Source organism: Medicago sativa, chromosome 2, assembly GCF_051527215.1.
Source record: "Medicago sativa cultivar Bolivia chromosome 2, Bolivia_mono, whole genome shotgun sequence".
Classification (NCBI taxonomy): Eukaryota; Viridiplantae; Streptophyta; class Magnoliopsida; order Fabales; family Fabaceae; genus Medicago; species Medicago sativa.
This window is the reverse complement of record NC_140750.1, coordinates 8,201,603-8,220,982: the sequence shown is the minus strand read 5'-3', so window position 1 is coordinate 8,220,982 and position 19,380 is coordinate 8,201,603. Positions and strand designations below refer to the sequence as shown.

General features: G+C 33.7%; 1 protein-coding gene, 2 long non-coding RNA genes and 1 pseudogene across 10 annotated transcripts; 2 read left to right on the top strand and 2 right to left on the bottom strand.

Moving 5' to 3' along the window:
• Window positions 1-963: 963 nt before the first annotated feature.
• Window positions 964-9,154, bottom strand: LOC146944196 (receptor-like protein EIX2; annotated as a pseudogene). The gene is made up of 2 exons (XR_015025869.1): window positions 7,062-9,154; window positions 964-2,177 (listed from the first exon to the last, which is right to left on the bottom strand). The product of XR_015025869.1 is annotated as a receptor-like protein EIX2 (transcript).
• On the bottom strand, window positions 2,403-3,821 carry LOC146944197 (oil body-associated protein 2A-like). The gene is made up of 3 exons (XM_085742589.1): window positions 3,417-3,821; window positions 3,095-3,209; window positions 2,403-2,785 (listed from the first exon to the last, which is right to left on the bottom strand). Exons 1-3 carry the CDS (start codon window positions 3,783-3,785, stop codon window positions 2,529-2,531), a joined length of 741 nt encoding a protein of 246 aa, XP_085598715.1. The 5' UTR covers window positions 3,786-3,821; the 3' UTR covers window positions 2,403-2,528.
• Window positions 5,363-9,173, top strand: LOC146944195 (uncharacterized). Its single transcript, XR_015025877.1, has 2 exons — window positions 5,363-5,586; window positions 6,243-9,173. It is a non-coding gene; the product is annotated as an uncharacterized LOC146944195 (long non-coding RNA).
• Window positions 9,174-15,625: 6,452 nt separating this feature from the next.
• Window positions 15,626-19,096, top strand: LOC146944194 (uncharacterized). Of its 7 annotated transcripts, none has more exons than XR_015025876.1 (7): window positions 15,626-16,012; window positions 16,188-16,250; window positions 16,364-16,453; window positions 18,211-18,316; window positions 18,410-18,524; window positions 18,612-18,690; window positions 18,926-19,096. It is a non-coding gene; the product is annotated as an uncharacterized LOC146944194 (long non-coding RNA). The 7 variants fall into 7 exon arrangements; XR_015025871.1 differs by having other exon boundaries at window positions 15,626-16,085; XR_015025874.1 differs by having other exon boundaries at window positions 15,627-16,085; window positions 16,364-16,426; window positions 18,413-18,524.
• The last annotated feature ends 284 nt before the right edge of the window (window positions 19,097-19,380 follow it).

The window sequence follows — 19,380 nt, the reverse complement described above, 5'->3', positions numbered from 1 at the left end:
TGGTGCGGATAAGCCAATTGATTGAATTTGTACTGTTTAGTAAATTTGGCGGTTGAATTAGCTTAAAATATGAAATGACAAAAAAATTATGTTTAAATAATATTAATTTTTTTTCAATTAAGATGACAAGAGTAAAATTGAAAAGAGAAAAAAAATGATAAGTTGTAAGCTGCTTTTTTTTTTTTGGTTCAATAGCCTAGTGGCTAGATCACATACTTTTAAAGTGTGGAGAAGTGGGGAATCCGGGGTTCGAACCCCGGCCCTTGCAAACATTGTCCCTGGTAGCTATCAACTGAGCTACACTTACGGGAGAGTTGTAAGCTACTTATCAAAAAACACTATACAATCGATGGATACCGAACAAGTCTATTTTAGTCATAGGAACTTATATAGTTATAAGCTATAGTTTAACAGCTATCAATTAACTTATTGTACTTGTGAAACAGACCCTAAAATTGTCACTTCCAAAATCCACTTATTTATGTGTACACACGTTTATCTTCAAGTATCAAGTGGAAACTCATGGAGGTGTTTCTTTTTCTTGACATAAGCTTTATAACATCAATTTGATTATTATTTTGCTCTTTCTGTACTTTGAAGTACCAAATAACATAAGCTAATACTTATAGCATGTGTGTTTTGGTGATATTTACAACTGTTAAGTCTTAATCTTCAGGGTTTCAATATCTGGAATATGATTGGAATGAACTCTCAATTGCTTCGCCGACGAATCATGGAGGTACCAGCCTATGACTTTCCCTGCCCTGTTTTCCCTCTTGACAATGTATGTACTGTTTCTTTGTTCTAGAATTGTGTATGTATCTGACCAATATTTAATGTATATGCTGATTTTTTTATCAAGTCCAACTATAGTTATCAAAAACTGTCCCTTCTAGTCAACATTGTATTCTTTGAAATACTTGGTGTTAATTGATATAGTGAAAACTTGAATAGCCTACTATATAACTTGTAAACATGCACTGTGTACTTCACTAAGAGTCACCAGTCCACATACATCAACATCACACACTAATTTAAGCAATCCGCACATGAAAAGTATAATAGCGATGATCGAGTGCAAAGCTCAACCAACAGAGACAATAAATAGATGTACTACGGTATCAGTTCCTTTCCAATCCAAACACACGCTTTAGACGTGCTAAGTTAACTGCCATCAAAACCAGAAGTTTATTTCTCATGTCATATACAAAATTGAAATATGCATGTCTCCAAGACCTCTTTAACACCAAGCTTCCACACACAATCCAGAAGCCAGTAATATACCCGATAGCTATGCTTGCATATAATCCCAAGCTTTCATTGTCATGATCTCCATCAACATCATCTTCATGTTTCCTTTCTTGATCACCATTTCCAGGTGACAATGATGAGCAATTAGTTGGTAAAGGATGCCCACAAAGCCCTGGGTTTCCCACATAAATTGATGGCTCATTGAAGGTGCCAAACTGATTAGCCACCGGAATTTGTTCAGAAAGATTGTTGTATGACAAATTCAAATGGCTCAAGAATGTCATCGAAGCCATGCTTGGGGGGATTGGACCTGAAAGATGGTATTGTGAAAGGTCAAGGCTTTCTAAATCTTTTAATAATCCAATATTGCCGGGTATGTCACCAGTTAGCTGATTCCAGGACAAATTCAGGGCACCTAAGTGAATCAGCTGTGTTATGTTCTCTGGTATCTCTTCAGAAAGATTATTCTTAGAGTGATTGGTTTATGTACTTAGTTGTTCTTCCTTTTAAGACCAGCTCTATGTGCCTTGTGTAAGGTATATATCCCGAAAAAGTGATTGAATACATCAAATAAACAAAGTAAGTTTGCGGCAATTTGAAGCCATGCACATCACCCAAACATGCTGGTATGGATCCTGAGATATTATTTTCTGCAAGAACCAACAAATGGAGGAAAGGTAGAAAACATAGCTCTTCAGGAATGCTTCCAGTGAGTGTGTTTCCTCTCAACATTAACTCTGCAAGCAAAGGAATGTTTTTGGTTATCTCATTTGGTAAAGACCCAAAAAACCTGTTGTTTTCTAGCGAGAGTGTTTTCAGCCCGGTACAATTTTGAAAGACCGAAGACAAATCTGCAGAGAGATTGTTGTTGCTCAATTCTAGGATAGATAGTGAAGGCATTGAGCATATGGAAGTTGGAATTCCACCTGACAGAATGTTGTGGGATAAATCAATGATTTGTAATCTCTGCTATACAAGAGTTGCTTCCTTAGAATTTCAAATTCCCTTGAATTTTCAAATCCTCTATCCAAACACACTCAGGTTCATTAGTCCTGGTAAATTTCTATGGTTTGATTCTTCAATTTTGATTGTACAATGTCACCAATTTTGATTAAATTATCATACACAAACAGTCAAATATGAACCAGTAATTAAGGCTGCATAGCCAAACACTTAACATATTTATTAAGCTTATCCCCCTTATTAATCTATAAGCATATATAATAATATGCTTTATTCACTCAAGATTACATATATATAGCTATATCTACTTATGCTCAAGGAAAAGGAGCCCTCTTTTTCATCACAGTTTCTTCAAAGTCAATGACAAAACCTTTGCCATGCTGCTTCCAATAGTCAGCCATTGGGTGGATCATCTCTGGTTCTGGAATCTCAATCCACGAGCTTTTAAGGCTCTCTGAGGAAATTTTGTATTTGGAGTCCCTCTTATGCAAGATATCTGGCCTCACTAATCCTGGACTCACCGCTTGTGGTGACATCATAAGGGCTGGTGCACCCAATGGAAGCCTGTCCCCTGCATTTACAATTTTCATATAAATTTTCCAACGTTAAAACATTACATAACAACCCACATTATTAGTACATTTAACAAACATTATAACAGATAAAGCAGAAAATATGATGGTTCTCAAATATGTTGAGTTTAATTACATGCATTAGCACTATCTTTTGCTCTCGTTATAGCATTACAAACAAATTTTAGTAAAATGACAAGTGATCAGTTCTAGACACAAGTTTGTAACCAATTTTTATTCAGAAAATGTTGTTGGTTTTTCTATAAAAAGAAATATGAAAATAGAAACAAAAACCTGTTCCATTATACCTCGGTCAACCTGCCACGTACACCAAAATTTTCCATAAGTTTTGGCAAGACTTTCTAGCTCAGGCCTCCCAATCATCTCTGGAACTCTAGGATTCACCCACAGACCTGATTTTATCTGCACCATCCAAATTAATATCCCTCAACAATTTTCTACAATCAAAATTATTCACAAAATTGCAATTCTATGAAGTGTGACACAGACACCACGGCACTAGACACGACAGTGAAATAATTGATGCAACCATATGTATGAGTGTATTAGTGTTGTAGACGTTGGAATGTCCATAAATTGTAGTATTAACTAGTTGAAGCTTGAAAAAACCTCATAAGCATGAGAATGCCAAAGCTTCTGTTCCTCAGGAGGCAAAGTTTCAAAGATATCATCAGAAATGATATACTCAACACCTATAAGACGTCCTTTATTAGGGTCATCAGAATCATAAACAGCACACTGTAGAAACTGTTCAGTGAGTCTTGAACAGTAGTGATGAGTTTCAATCTGGCGAGACATGTCATGACTGTACATAGCAAAGGTACACACATGCTGACTCATTTGGTTTATGGGCTTGAAACTTTGAACCATCATTGCACTCTTGTCCACAAAGTGTTGTTCCATTGTCATTGCTTCTCCGGGTGTTGGATCTGAACCCTTTGCTGGTGTTGGGTTTGGTGACTTGTCTGTGGATGCCATTGATGTTTTCTTTGAGTTTTTTTGTGTCTACTTTCATATGCTTTGCGTATGTTGGTTTTATTATAAGAAGAGGAACAAAACAAGTTGCATGGAGAAAAGAGTGAGTGAAGCGTGGTTTTGGTTCCACGTGGACATGCAACGTTGTTTAGGTGGCTCTGTGTAGTGGAATGTGTTGCCATCTGTTAGGAGTTTCACTTGGAACTCGTCACTAGCTAAGAGCCTAAGGACTGTTGAAGTTGGCCACTTTATATAAGTCTTTTATCATTTATTTATTCATTTCTTATGTATACAGTTAAAACTCTATAAATTAATAATGTGGAGAAATTTATTAATTTAGAGAGTTATTAATTTATCGATAAATTAATAATTATTAATTTAAAGAGTTTTTAAGTAATTATACTGTACATACCAAACAAAAAGGCAAATTAGTCTATGCCTCTTAGAATTACGTTGCAGCGAATCTTGGGACTCAACGTAAATTAGTAACTACTGTGTTCATATGCATTGGAAATCAATAATGACTTTTGAAGTACAGTAAATGTAAATAAGAGGAACAAATGTGTTCAATGTATTTTTTTTCAGTTTCTATGAATTATTAATTTATGATTTTCTTGGGACCGAAAATTATAAAGGGATCTCCCGAAAAATTATTATCTTATTATTATATCGAGTTTTTCAATTTTTTACCTTGGCCGAAGTCGGGACCGGACAAATTTATTATTTTAGAGAGTTTATTAATTTACCGAGTATTAATTTAAAGAGTTTCTACTGTATTTAGAAAAGTGTAGTGAAACTAATGTTTAGATTTCTTTAAAAAAAAATAAATTAGAATTTGATTATTTCACATAGTACAAATTAAAAAAATACAAATAAACATTATCATAAATAAATTTAAAGTGGAGAATATAGTAATTTGAGATTGGTGCATATATAGTACTCCCTTTTGTCCTTTTCATAAAAAATATTTCAATCAACAAAAATTAATTTATTTGATATATAATATTTCACCTGAAATGTAAAATAATCACATCAATTTAATTTGTTTATTTAAAGGCTTTTAATTTAAGAGATACAAATGTAATTTTAATATAAGCAAGATAATTTTTTTGCAATATTTTTCTCTCGCTTTGATAAAAAAAATCCAAACTAATTTAAAATGAAACCACATATAGATTCAAAAACCATACAAAACTAAAATATTATTGAATACGTGTTTAGACTTCATTTTCATTTTGTGATTACCACTGTTTTTTTTTTTGAAGAAATGATTACCACTGTTCAGATATGAATTTGAGTTGATTTTTCAAAAGGTCATGTTAACCGGTGCCTCCGGGGCACTGGTTAAGGAAGCCAAAAGAGAAAATTTTAAATAAAAAAACATACCTTTTCAGCTTTTAATGCACTGATTACACATCTCTCAATGCAAATCCTACTATATTTGACCCTTAACCAGTGCCCCGGGCACCGGTTAACATTTCCCTTTTCAAAATCAAATCAAACCGAAGAATATAAGTATATTTAATATTATTATTTTTTTTTTTTTAGAATAAAATGATATCTATGAAGTTTGGTTAGGCATGTATCTCTTATCTAATTTAAAGCCATATTTTTATTTTTGTCTCTAAACCAATTCAAATTGCTCCGCCAACAACCTAATATCAGTGAATTCGGGTTTTCCAATTTCCACATCAAGCTCGGGTACGGATCATGTTGCCATGACGACCATCCTTGGCTCATCGACCCTCTTATTGATTGAATTATTGGCGCTTTCTGGCTAAATCCCCTTCTTTCTCAATTCAAGGTAATGTTCTGTTTTTTCATTCACTTTTCAATCTTTGCTTGTGTTTGTGTACTTCACAAATGTATGTATGATATGTGTGCTCATGCTTCATTGTTTGATGTTAAGACTGGTGATCTGTAACAAGATGATTAAACAGAAATCAATTTGGACTAAAGGCATGCATACAATTATCTACTGTAGGATTTAATCCTAACATCTTAATAGCAGATAATAACATGTGAATGGTGAAAGTTGGAACTTAAATAGCCTACTATATAATAACTTGTAAACAAACATTGTGTACGTACTTCACCCAAGAGTTACCACATGTACCACACACAAATTTGAAAAATCGACAGAAGCAAAATATAACTAAGAACGATTACAAAGTTCAAACAAAAGACACCACGTACTGAAACATCAGTTCCTTTCCAATCCAAATCTACGCTTTAGACGCGCTAAATTAAGCGCCATCAAAACCAGAAGTTTATCTCTGGTGTCATATACAAAATTGAAATAAGCATGTCTCCAAGACCTCTTTAACATCAAGCTTCCACACACAATCCAGAAGCCAGTGATATACCCGACAGCTATGCTTGCATATAATCCCAATCTTTCATTGTTGTCATCTTCATCTGCACCATCTTCATGTTTTTTGTCTTGCTCTCCATTTCCAGGTGACAATGATGAGCAGTTAGTTGGCAAAGGTTCCCCACAAAGTCCCGGGTTGCCTTCATAAATTGAGGGTTCATTGAAGGTGGCAAACTGATTAGCCATCGGAATTTGTCCAGAGAGGTTGTTGTATGACAAGTTCAAATAGCTCAAGAATGTCATGGAAGCCATGCTTGCAGGGATTGGACCTGAAAGATTGTTATGTGAAAGGTCAAGATTTTCTAAATCTCTTAATGATCCAATGTTGTTGGGTATATTTCCAGTAAGCTGATTCCAGGACAAATTCAGAGCACCTAAGTGAATCAGTTGTGTTATCTTCTCTGGTATCTCTCCAGAAAGATTATTCTTCGAGAGATCTATTATGGAATGCACCTGCATTTGCTTCAAGTATTTGACCACTCTTCCATTTATGACCAAATTTGTGTGCTTTGTGTATGATAGAATACTCAAATCTTCAAATGAATAAAGCAAACCTAAAGAGTAATTTTGTTGTGGCAATTTGAAACCGAGTATATCACCCAAACATGCTGGTATTGATCCAGAGAAATTGTTTTCTGCAAGATCCAATAAATGGAGGGAAGGTAAGTGACACAACTCTTCAGGAATGCTTCCTGTTAATGAATTTCCTCGTAACAATAACTCTGAAAGTAAAGGAAGGTTTATCTCTTTTGGTATAGACCCAAAAAACCTATTGTTTTCAAGCGAGAGACTTTTCAAGGGAGTACAGTTTTGCAAGGCTGAAGACAAATCTGCAGAGAGATGGTTGTTGCTCAATTCTAGGATAAAGAGTAAAGGGGATGAGCATATTGATGTTGGAATTCCACCTGACAAACTGTTATTAGATAGATCAATAATTTGTAAACTCTGCATACCCTTCCAAATCTCCGGGATTTCCCCTATCAGATGATTGTTAGATATATCAAGATAATTCAAATCTTGAATCTTATTTAAGGATATTGGAATTCTCCCATTTAGGTAGTTATCTGATAGATCCAAGTATTCCAAATGTGACATTTCTTCGCCAATATTGGCTGGTACTGTCCCGGATAACAAGTTATTCCTTAGGTATAGAGCACTCACACCAGACCAAAGTGGCACTGAACCCTTCAACTGGTTGTAAGAAAAGTCAACCAAAGATAAATTTGAGGAAGTGATGTTCATTTTTTTGGGTAAGTAACCACTTATTTTGTTGTGAGAAAGATCTAGCTTCGAAATTTGGGAGGACATATTGTAAAGCCAGTGAGGTATCTCCTCAGAAATTCCAGCACTTTCTAGGAATATATCAGTCAAGGAATTTAGGTCTCTAAACCAGTTAGGAAATGTTGGGCCAACTCGACAACCAGAAATTTCAACATGATACAAATCCTTAAAAGTTGGAATCCAATCATTTGTCACTTTCAAAGCAAATGAGTTTTGTTTAGATGACACGGATAAACTGAGTAGGTTTGTGAGATTATGGAAATGAATATTTGTCATAGTACCTTCCCAATGATTCTCAAGTAGGTCTAGAAACTGCAAATTGGTTAGTTTACCAATGCTTTCAGGAATTGTCCCATTCATCATGTTGTTTCTCAAATACAAAAATTCTAGATTTGATAAATTTCCTATAGATGCTGGTATAGGACCCGAGATACCTATGTGTGAGGTCAAGAGGTTGTTAGAAATGTCAAGCTGACGCAAACTAGTAAGTTTTCCTAATGAATGAGGCAATTTCCCAGTTAGTTGATTATAATTCAAATCTAGAACCTCCAGGCTTTGGTTGCTACAAGACAAGGCCTCCATCACTTGAGTTATATCAATGGTTAAATCATTAAATGATAGGTCTAGATTCTGAAGATTGTAGAGATTCCATCTCCCAAGCATAGAAGGAAAGAAACCTCTTAGAGATGAATAAGAAAGAGTAAGTTGTGTGAGGGTACTGATGTTGAACAACCAGGGAGGTATTGAGGAATCATAAATATTCCTAGAGAGGTCAAGCACATAAAGTGATGAAATATTTAAAAAGGGTGAAGATGGAGGCAGTGCAACAAGATTGCAAAAGGACAAATGCAACTCTATTAGAGATGGCATCTTATTAACAGCTCCAAACAACTCACGTGGTGAGTCGGTGATGTTAACGAAGTCCATGTTAAGATATTGAAGCAAAGACAAGGTAGAGAGCCAGGTTATGTCTCTGACCCAAAGTCCCGTAGTGAGCGAACCTATGTCTGAAAGTGTCCAGCTTATACTTGGGCCAGAGACATCAAGATGATGCAAATTTGACAAATTTCCGAGATGATGAGGGACCATTCCAGAAAAATTTGCATGGGATAAATCAAGGTAATTGAGCGTATTGAGAGAACCAATAAATTCAGGAATGGGAACTCCTTTGAAATCATTATAGCTTAAGTCCAAGTGACTCAAATGTTTCAAGTCAAGTAATGAAGGATTTATCTTACCTCCCAAGGGAGACTGTAAAAATACATCTGTGGAGCAGATATGAAGGTACTGGAGATCAAGCTTAAGAATGTTACCTGTGTGATTGTCACATTCTATACCAATCCAGTTACAGCAATCTTTACCAACCCATGAAGAAAGGCAATTGGAAGGATCGTTGAGATCTTTTTTTATGTTAAGGAGTGCCACCCTCTCTTCTTTAATGCAAAGAGTGCTAACATCAAGGCTCATAACTACACACTGAGTTGATGCAAAAAGAAAGAGGAGAGGAATAACATAATATCCAAAGACGATTCTTGTGCTTGCCATCATCACACTAGAGGATATAGAACAAAATGGCAAGTAATTTTTTGGTTTGTGTAAGTTATATATCTTTGTTTCTGTTTCTTCGTTTTATGCTGCTGCTATTTGCTAATCATATATATCTCCTTTATAATACAATATACATAAATGATACTGTATAAATAATAATGATCAAGATTCATGACAATTTAGAAAAAGGTCGCTATGATATAATTTTCAAAACACGGTTCATTGTCTAAATTAAATGTTTGAAATTGACAGCCTTAGAGTCAAGACAGTGTTGTAAAATAAATAAGTCATAAATTGCGCTATCCGATCTTGAACATATATGCACACAAAAAAAAAAAAGGTTGACAAAAAGCTTCTATTTTTTTTTTTTTTTTTTGTGTTAACCTTTAGTTTATAAGAAAAGAAGCCCCTAGTAATTCGAAGTTTGATCGAGAAATAAGTAAAGTCCATCCAAAAATTGTTTTTTTCTTTATAATTATAATTGGTCCTTTAGTGTAGCTCGTTAACTGGTTGAGTCCAATTACTTGGTTAAATAAACTATATTATCATCTCAAATATAAACAAACCCAAATAACTCAATTATATATAATGGATCATTCATGAAATACCGCTCAATTAATATTGGTGAAGGGTATTTTAGAGAATATATATTTAGAGAATATATATATTCTTATTCTTTTTTTTTTGTCAAGTAGTCTAGTGACTAGATTCACAGACATTATGTGTGGAGAAGTGGGGAATCCGTGGTTCGAACCCCAGCCCCTGCACAAATTATCCCTGATAGCTACCAACTGAGCTACACTTACGGAACTATATATATATATATATATATATATATATATATATATATATATATATATATATTCTTAATGTGTGAATTGTAAAATGATAAAATAGATCAATTATTGTGCGGTGTATTTTAAAAATTCTCTGACATACTTTTTTTGGTCAAGTAGCCTAGTGGCTAGATTCACACACATTATGTTATAAATATGATATGATGCTATAAATATGTTATAAAATATGTAAACACTTTCAATTTATTATATTAAAATTTAAATCGACACATGTACAATGTGAAGTTAGAGGTATTATTTCTTCAAGTTTTTAATTCTTAGAATGCAACTTTTGTCATATATGACATGTCATGAAATATTTTTTCAAAAACCTTGTGCTGAGATGGTTCGTTCCAACGGAATGGTAATGACTTGAAGTAACATATAATCAACTATTGTAATTTTTTATCCAACTCTATGAGGTTGACTTCTATTATAGGTTGAATATATAATATTTGATTTTTTTATGCAGATGTTGATAGGATTGACCACGTATCTGTTGAGTTTTACAATACGATACATAAGACTCTTCTTTGCAAATTGGATGAGTTGTCTGATGGTACACTTTATCCAAGATTGACTGATGTTGTTTCTTTGTATATGATGCATGGGTCATGTGGTTATGCTAGACATAAATCTCCTCGCATGAAAGATGGCCGATTTTCAAAATATTATCCTAAGAGATTTCAAGAAACTGCCACGATAGATGAAGATGGTTAACCTAAATATAAGTATCACGATTTTGGGATAATATTAAGAAACTGATTGTCAAGTTAGATAGTCGTAACAAGTCTAACTCCATTAAGTACCTTTTTAATTATGATTATGTAAGAATGCTATCTTAACATGGAATATCGTAACAAGTCTAACTCCATTAAGTACCTTTTTAATTATGTGAACTAAGGTCCTGATAAGGCAACAATAAAGATGCAAGTTGATGGTGAAAATCATGACAAATTTAAGCCAGTGGATGAAATAAATCAGTTCTATGATAGTTGATATATTTCACTCTACGAGGCTATTTGAAGAATATTTTCTTTTGATATGCACCAAAAATGGAATATTGTCCTTAAGTCGAAAAATTTGCATAATGAACGGTGTTTTTAATTTGGAGATAATCGCGACATTAAGTTAATTATGGGGTATAATGAACAAGCATCCATTAGGTTTCCTATTTGGTTTCGTGGAAATTGTCAATATGAATAGGGTCGAGACCTAATATATGTTGAATTTCCAACGAGATTTATAGATATTAAGGACAATAAACAATGACATCCATGTAAAAATATTGTATTGCAAGACTTGGTTATACGCTCACATGTGTAAGTGAACTATACTACATGAGGATACTATTAATCATTCAAAAAGGTTGCATGAAATACAAATGCATAAAAATAGTTGATGGTCTTACACATGACACCTTCCCAGAAACATATTATCCTTTGAGATTACTTGAAGATGGTAAAGTGTTTATATATTGAATTACAGAATCAAGTGTTTTGGGTTTGGATCAACAATTGTGTACGTTATTTTTGACTCTGTTAACTTTAAGCATAATGACACACATTAGTGTTGCATGGGATGCAACGTGGCAACTATTGTTAGATGATATTCCATATGAATAGAGGAAGCAACACTAATGTTGTATGGGATGCCACATGACAACTATTGTTATACGAGATTATGTATGAAAGGAGGAAGCAGTTGCAAATTAATGGTTATTTCTATTCATATGTATTTTTACACTTTTTTATCATTCATTTTTGTATATACATTTTTAAAATTAATTTTTCAAATTTTATATATAATTTGTAGATCTTCGATCCGTCACAATTATTTGAAAAATTTATGTTTAATCGATATTGAAAAGCTCCATCTACTAAACAAAATGTTGCTTAAAAAATTTAAATATATGTCATGACGAAACACTGATGATATGCCAACCTTCATGAATAAGCTTATTGTTGATGAGCTAAGTATGACAAAGTTGAATCGGCAAAGACACATGAGGATCTACAATTTATGTTGAATTACGAACTTAGATGTGTATATGATAAGATCACGAAGTCTGTTCTTTCTGGAAGCAGTGATTTATTTTTTATATATAGTTATGGTGGTATATTAGGAAAACATTTATATGGAAATGCATGCAGCTGTTAGATCTAAAGGGATAATTTTTTGAACGTTGCTTCCGACGATATTGTAGCTCTATCATTACTGGGTGAAAGAGCTCGACACTCATTATTTACAATCATGATTGAGATTAAGAAGTCATCAATGTTAACCATGAAAAAGGATAGTCCTAGGGAAAAACTACTTTGTCAATTAAACTTATTAATTGGGATGATGCATCAATGATGCACCACTGTTATTTTTGAGTAGTTGGCCATGGAGTACATAACATCATGTAAAAAATAGATCATCACAATAAGTATCACCAGTTTGGTGGAATCATAATAGTTTTAGGTGGCGATTTCGGACAGACATTGCCTGTAATCAGGAAAAGATCGTGACATGATATTGTTGTTTCTTCAATTAATTCACCCATTCTATATGAAAACTGCATTATGTCGAGACTTACTGTGAATATGAGTTTGGGGGCATATATTGTATTAGCAGAGCACGAAGAAATTGTAAAGTTTGGAAAATGGATACTTTCAATTAAAGGCGGTGACAACAATGCAAATGAAAATGGTGAAAGAAAGATAGACATTTTTTAACCTCATAGATTTTGCATATTTTTTTTTTGTTACATATTAGTTTTTGTGAGTTGAGCTCTTGAGGCTCTTATGGGTCAAGATACACCTCAAGGATTAGCGCTTACAAAGTTACTTACAATCACTCATAAAAGAGGTTCTCGCATTGACAACATGAGTTGAACCCACGACCTTGCAAGTGATTCAACTACTTACTAAATGAGGCAACTTTCAATGACATACGTTAATACAATTATATAATACTTCCTTTTACAAAAAATAGACAATATTACAATTAACTTTATAATTTATACAAACTTCACTTTAAATTTATGCTGACTTATATGACAAATAACTTAAATGTACACTAATTTTGCTCGAGAGATATTTTTTTGTGTCATTTACTTTTCAAATTTATTTAAAATAATATTTCTGTTATTAAAATTTTATCGTTACGCTAATTTCCCATGCTTAGCACGGGTATCATACTAGGGGGGAAAAACTTAGCACAGGGAAAACACTATGCTAATTTCCCATGTTAACGAATATATTATGTCACTAATTCTAGGTGAAGAGAAAGAGTATTTAAGCTCTGATTCTGTTTGTCGATCAGGCGAAAATTCTGATGTCTAGAGCGAGTGGTTCACAACGGAATTTCTTAACGTATTAAGAGCTTTGGAATTCCAAATCACCGGTTGAAACTAAGGGTAGGATGTCCAGTTATGCTGATGAGAAACATCGATCAGGCCAATGGACTGTGTTATGGTACGAGGCTGACAGTTACAAATCTAGGGAAGAGCACGATAGTTGCTATCATAATTACAGGAAAAAGGGCAGGTACCAGGGTATTCATTCCTATGATGAATCTTATTCTGAGTGATCCAGGACTACCCTTCAAATTCAGGCGCAAGCAATTTCCATTGACGCTTTGTTTTGCAATGACAATAAATAAAAGTCAGGGTCAATTTTTATCTCTATTGGGAGTTTATCTTCCTAAAGCCGTGTTCACGCATGGACAACTCTATGTCGCTGTGTCTCGAGTTACTTCTAGAAAAGGTTTTAAGCTGCTTATCTTGGATGAAAATAATAATGTTTGCAAGGAGACCACAAATGTTGTGTATCGTGAAGTTTTTCAAAAAGTATGATCATTGGTTATGTTTTAGAATTGTTGTTGCTATAGTTTAGAAAACTAAAGTTGCGTATTGTTTGGAAGTCATTTTTTTTTAATTTCTTTGTAAAGCGTAGGGATGACAATTGGACCCAGGCCCGGTGGGTACCCGCAAAAAATACCGACAACGGGTAGGATAAAACCCCGCTTTCATGGGTCTGGGCACGGGTCCGGGTAATATCCACAGATTTAAATGGGTACGGATACGGGTAAGGGTGTTATACTACACAGCCCCGCAACCCACATATACGAATTTATATAATATGATAAATAATTTATTTACTTTTAGTGTACAATTAATTAATTTATTTAGGTATTTAAGCCTAAACCTGAGACTAAAAACTGCTTAACTTATTTGAAATTTTTTGGATCGTAGTTTTATTTCAATTGTGATGTTTTTTTATTGTCTTTTCATAGTTAAAGTGCGGGTAATGGCCACTTAGATGCCCAAAGGGTATGGGGAAGGGTATTAAAGTTGTTGCCCACATGGGTACGAGTTCGGGTACGGACATTTTTTACAAACGCGGGTATGGAGATGGGTACTATAGTACCCTACCCATGGGGTACCCATTGCCATCCCTAGGCGTACTGGTCATTACATGACATGCAATTTCTATATAAGTAGATCCTCCTGTCATTGACTTTTAATTGATGCACTTTTCAGGTATAACAATGCGCAGAACTTTTTTTTTTCATCGTTGTTACCCTAAAATACAATATTTACATTAGACCATTGGTTTTGTAAAAAATAAAAACAAATAACAATCGGCGTTTCTGTATCCCAAACTATATTTATACACACCCGTAAAAAATTTAACGTTTGCATTCACAGACTAGGTGTATACATCTGACACTGACTATTATATAAAAAAATACAAATTTTTTAGTTTTTATGATTAATAAAATACGTTATGTCAACAAATAATAACATACAGTACGTCAGCGTATTTTTGCAAAAATATTACATATGCTAAGTTTAAAAATGAGTACATCTTATACTACAAATAATTAGTATAAATATAAATCTAAATACTTTAATCGTTATGTGCAATGTTTAAATATTTCAAAATATATACAAAATTAAGATGATATATTTTTCCATGTCAAATTTAAATTATAACCACACTTATAACTTTAAGATAACATAATATAAAAACTATAAATTTGATTAAAAAAGTTTTTTATTTCCCCGTGCTTGGCACGGGTCACTATACTAGTTATATATAATGGATCATTCATGAAATACGCTCAATTAATATTGGTGAAGGGTATTTTAGAGAATATATATTTAGAGAATATATATATTCTTATTCTTTTTTTTTTGTCAAGTAGTCTAGTGACTAGATTCACAGACATTATGTGTGGAGAAGTGGGAAATCCGGGGTTCGAACCCCAGCCCCTGCACAAATTATCCCTGATAGCTACCAACTGAGCTACACTTACGGAACTATATATATATATATATATATATATATATATATATATATATATATATATATATATATATATATATACACACACACACACACTACAAGAATTCCCAATATTACTAACCAATTCAAAATTGCATTACTGAGGGATTTAGGCCCCCAGTAATTACTGGCGGAATAAACCTTCAGTAACATTAAAAAAACCCTCAATAACGTTACTGACGGATAAATCCGCCAGTAATATCAATAAAGAACCTACGATGTATTATTGGCGGAAATATTCCGCCAATAATGTAAACGCACATGCCTTTGCGTTACTGAGGGATATAAGTCCGAGAGTAATAGTATAACGGATTAAATATTCCGCCAGTAATGCAATAGATCCGCCAATAATGTGCCTTTGCGTTACTGAGGGATATAAACCCGACAGTAATAGTATAACGGATTAAATATTCCGCCAGTAATGCAACATATCCGCCAGTAATATTGTTGCATTCGAATCCGTCGATAATGCACAAATTCCGCCGGTAATATTCACTACAAGAAACCCTAAATCCACAATTTCATTCGCAACTTTTTTTCATTCCTCAATCTTCAGTCTCGGTTGTCTCTCTACAATCGCAAAACCCTCAATCTCGGTTCCACTTCTCTAATTCATCCCTCAACTTCCAATTTCATTCCTCAGAAAAATCTTAGTTCTCAATTTCATCCCTCAATCTTATTACCCATTCTCTAATTCGAAAGAAGATATGGTGTGTATAAATCTGTAGAAATCTAACTCAATTTCATTCCCAAATTTGTAGAAATCTAACTTTAAGGTGATGATTTCACGCCTCTGTTCTCATGCCTCATTCAACTTTCATTAACTTTCAAGTGATGATCCCATGCCTCCTGGTGGTACGCGCAAAAATCTCAGTTGAGAAGGGTTAAGAGTTAACCCCCGCTGAAGCACCATCCTCTTTGTCTCTCAGTTAATTTTTTTTTTAAAATTTAATTTTTTAAAATTATGTGCCTTTTTGGTTGATTTGAGTGATTTTGTGTTAATTTCTTGATTTATGTTTTGTGTTCTCAGTTCTGTGCAATGTCGGGTTTCGCCGTCGTTCACACTTCAGCTCGCATACTTCACTTTTTTAAGGTAAAATTTAGTCACTTTAATCTTTGTTATTGGTAAAGAAATAATCAGAAAATTAGTTGAATGTTGTTTGGATTGTTTGCTCATGATGTTTTTGTATTGTTTGAATGATGAAGCTACAACCTTTCTGAACAAGATCCACAAAGATCGAAACGCAACTCAGTTTCTATGCACTAGTGGTAATGCTTTAGTTCCAACTGCTTCTGGTATGTTTTTGTTATTTATGTCTTTATGTTCAAGTTGGATCCTCAACAACCAAGTTCTAGCAGCCAAGTTCTCTAATGATGCCCCCGATGAACCATTATTGGCCGTTGGATTAAATAAGTGGCTGAGATATAAGAGAAAAGTCACATAAAGAACTTTTAGAGAAAAACATTGGAACCGATTTCGTTAAACACTCACAATCAATTTCCTACTGATTTTAGATACAACTTTCTTCTGGATGTCAATTAAGGTCACAGACTTGGTGCAGCAGGGGCAGCAATAGAGAACTAGCTGTCGGGGATCCAAATCCCTTTCTGTTAATGGTTGTTTAGTTTTGGAACATGATGTTTGTTTTGTTGTTAATTGTGCTAAATGCTGCTATAGATTTTGCTTTGGTTCTCATCTTCTCCAAATCTCTTTCTATTGATTGATATTTATAAAAAAGTGTTAACGAAGTATAGTTACAGTTTCATGTTTCTTCCTCTCTTGGCTGTCATGTCATGAAATGATGGAAACTCTACTAGAGTTTAAGATAGTTAAGTCTGAATTACACTAAAATAAAATAGAAGAGCGAACATTTGACAAACATTTTGTTAATAATTGAGTTAGGCAAGTTCAATTGATCTCAAACTTTGCTGCTATGTTTCGTGTATTCTAAATTTGTAACTAAAGGTTTGGGATCAAAAGCCTCTATGGTTTGAAATTTGAACAAGCAAGTCAATTGTGATTCTTATTAGGTGTCTATTTGCAACCAGGAGACTTAAATTGGGTTCAGTGATTCAAAGGGCCACATATTTGGTAAATTTGCAACTAGGAGACTTAAATTGAGTTCAGTTATTCAAAGGGCCACATTTTGTAAACATGTTTGTTTCCATGTATTTTTTGTTTTGGATGACAAAATATATGTATTGGAAACAGAAAAAGGCGTCTAAGCGCCAAGAAACAGTACACCATTTGTTTCCATGTATTTAATCTGTGCAATATGTTTGGTTCAATCACAAGACAAATTAAGGTTAGTGGAATGAAGAAATCTAGTATATATTATATATAATAGAATAGTTTTCTCTTCAATAAGAGCACATTCAGATAGGATTCCAATCCCAGGTTTGAACATTAAGTTCTAAAATAGCCTATACTAGAGCACAACATGATGGCTTATTAGTTAGGGTCAAATCTTAAGTTTATTGGTTCTGTTATGGACATGAAAACACTAAACTACTCAAAATTTTAGCCCTATGTCTATGACTCAGTTTTAGCTTAATGTGACTTATTTCATTTTTTAGTTTGATGTTCAATCAAAATTTGATCCCTATGTATATACTAAACACCTCCGTTTAGTTCAATCCCAGCCACGTGATTTGGTTACCAATTGCTAATTAAGGTGAAAATCTGCTCCTTTTCTTCACATATAGAATCCTCACATGTAGTAGAAAACCCAATTTGGACTTGATAATATGTCAAAGTAACAATGAGTTTCACAAATCCCAACCACTAATCTCTCAACAATAAAGAACTTGTTGCATAGGATCCAAATCCCTTTTTGTCGATGATTGTTTAGTTTTGGAACTCGATGTTTGTTTTGTTGATAACTGTGCTAACTACTGCTATATCTTTTGCTTTGCTTCTTATCTTCTTGTGGATTAGTCTTTAGAGAAGATGATGTTTTTATTGTGGAACTAAATGTTTGTTTTGTTGATAACTGTGCTAACTACTGCTATATCTTTTGCTTTGCTTCTTATCTTCTTGTACATTTGGCTAGATTTTTCAATTCTGTTATGCTACATGTGTTTAAAATGTTGTTAGCCCTGCGGACTCAAATTTCTCGTGGAGTCTGCTTACGCTGCATGGGAACAATATTTTTGCTGGTAACTTTAAACGCTCATTTATCTTTGTTCTATATTTTTGGAGTATGATGTGTTACTTCAGTCTAACTTGTTTCAACTATATGCGGTTTCTAGCAGTCCAGTAGATGTTCCTCAAGTCAAGTATGGAACCTTTGTTGAGAAGGAAGGTGGTAATAGTGAATGGAGGTGGTCAGATGTATCAAATCCCATATATAAATGCTCTGACCAGGTTATTATGGATTATTTGTATGGGTTATTTTTGCATATAAAAATAATCTCCTGTATGCTGAAAGTGCATCATTGGAATTTCCTGCAGGTAAGATCTTTGTTGGCCTCTCTTACATTTAGTATCATGAAGATCTCAGTCAAGGATGCTTCTGAAAATCCAACTAAAGGTATATGATTCACTTTGGGTCTTTAGGCTAGACTAAATGCACAAATTTATCATAATGCAACTCTTATTTCCTGATCATCACAAATTGTGGGAGTAAACAATCAATGGCATTATGTGGGGCTTGGTATCTGTTATTGTTCTGCTACAGAACCAATTAACCACTTGAGAAGAAACCCCAAAAAAGAGTGATGACAAGAAAATTAGCCATATGTAATGGATATCTTGTTTGTTTTCAGGCTGCTGCAGAGTTGGAGCGGCGTAAAGAAAATTTCAAAAAAGAGTGTTGAATATTATGATCATTAGCTTATTATGTTAGTTTTATAGATTGTATGAATATTATTTAAATATTTATGATTTTTTACGAAAACTATTTAAGGATTGTACAAATATTATGATATATTGATTAACTAATTTGTGTCTTGTTAAATTAAAATTTTATTTCTTTTATTTATTTCTGTTGAATTACTTTTATTTCTTTAATTAGAATTAAAAAGTAGGAAGGGATCACAACAAAAAAAGGTCCATTACATTACTGGCGGAATTTTTCGTCACTAATGCAAATCTGTATAAACATTACTGGCGGAATTTTCCCTCAGTAATGGAGAGGTAGTTTTGACAAAGCATTACTGAGGGATTATTCCGCCAGTAATTACTGACGGATTGCAATCCGTCACCAGTAATTACTGACGGA

Bases quoted from the DNA above. Each gene is read 5' to 3' on its own strand.
- LOC146944197 (XM_085742589.1), bottom strand. From the start codon at position 3,785: ATGGCATCCACAGACAAGTCACCAAACCCAACACCAGCAAAGGGTTCA. The intron at 3,210-3,416 runs GTTTTTTCAAGC...TGGATGGTGCAG, and splicing joins GGCATTCTCATGCTTATGAG to ATAAAATCAGGTCTGTGGGT. The intron at 2,786-3,094 runs GTATAATGGAAC...TTGTAAATGCAG, and splicing joins TACGTGGCAGGTTGACCGAG to GGGACAGGCTTCCATTGGGT.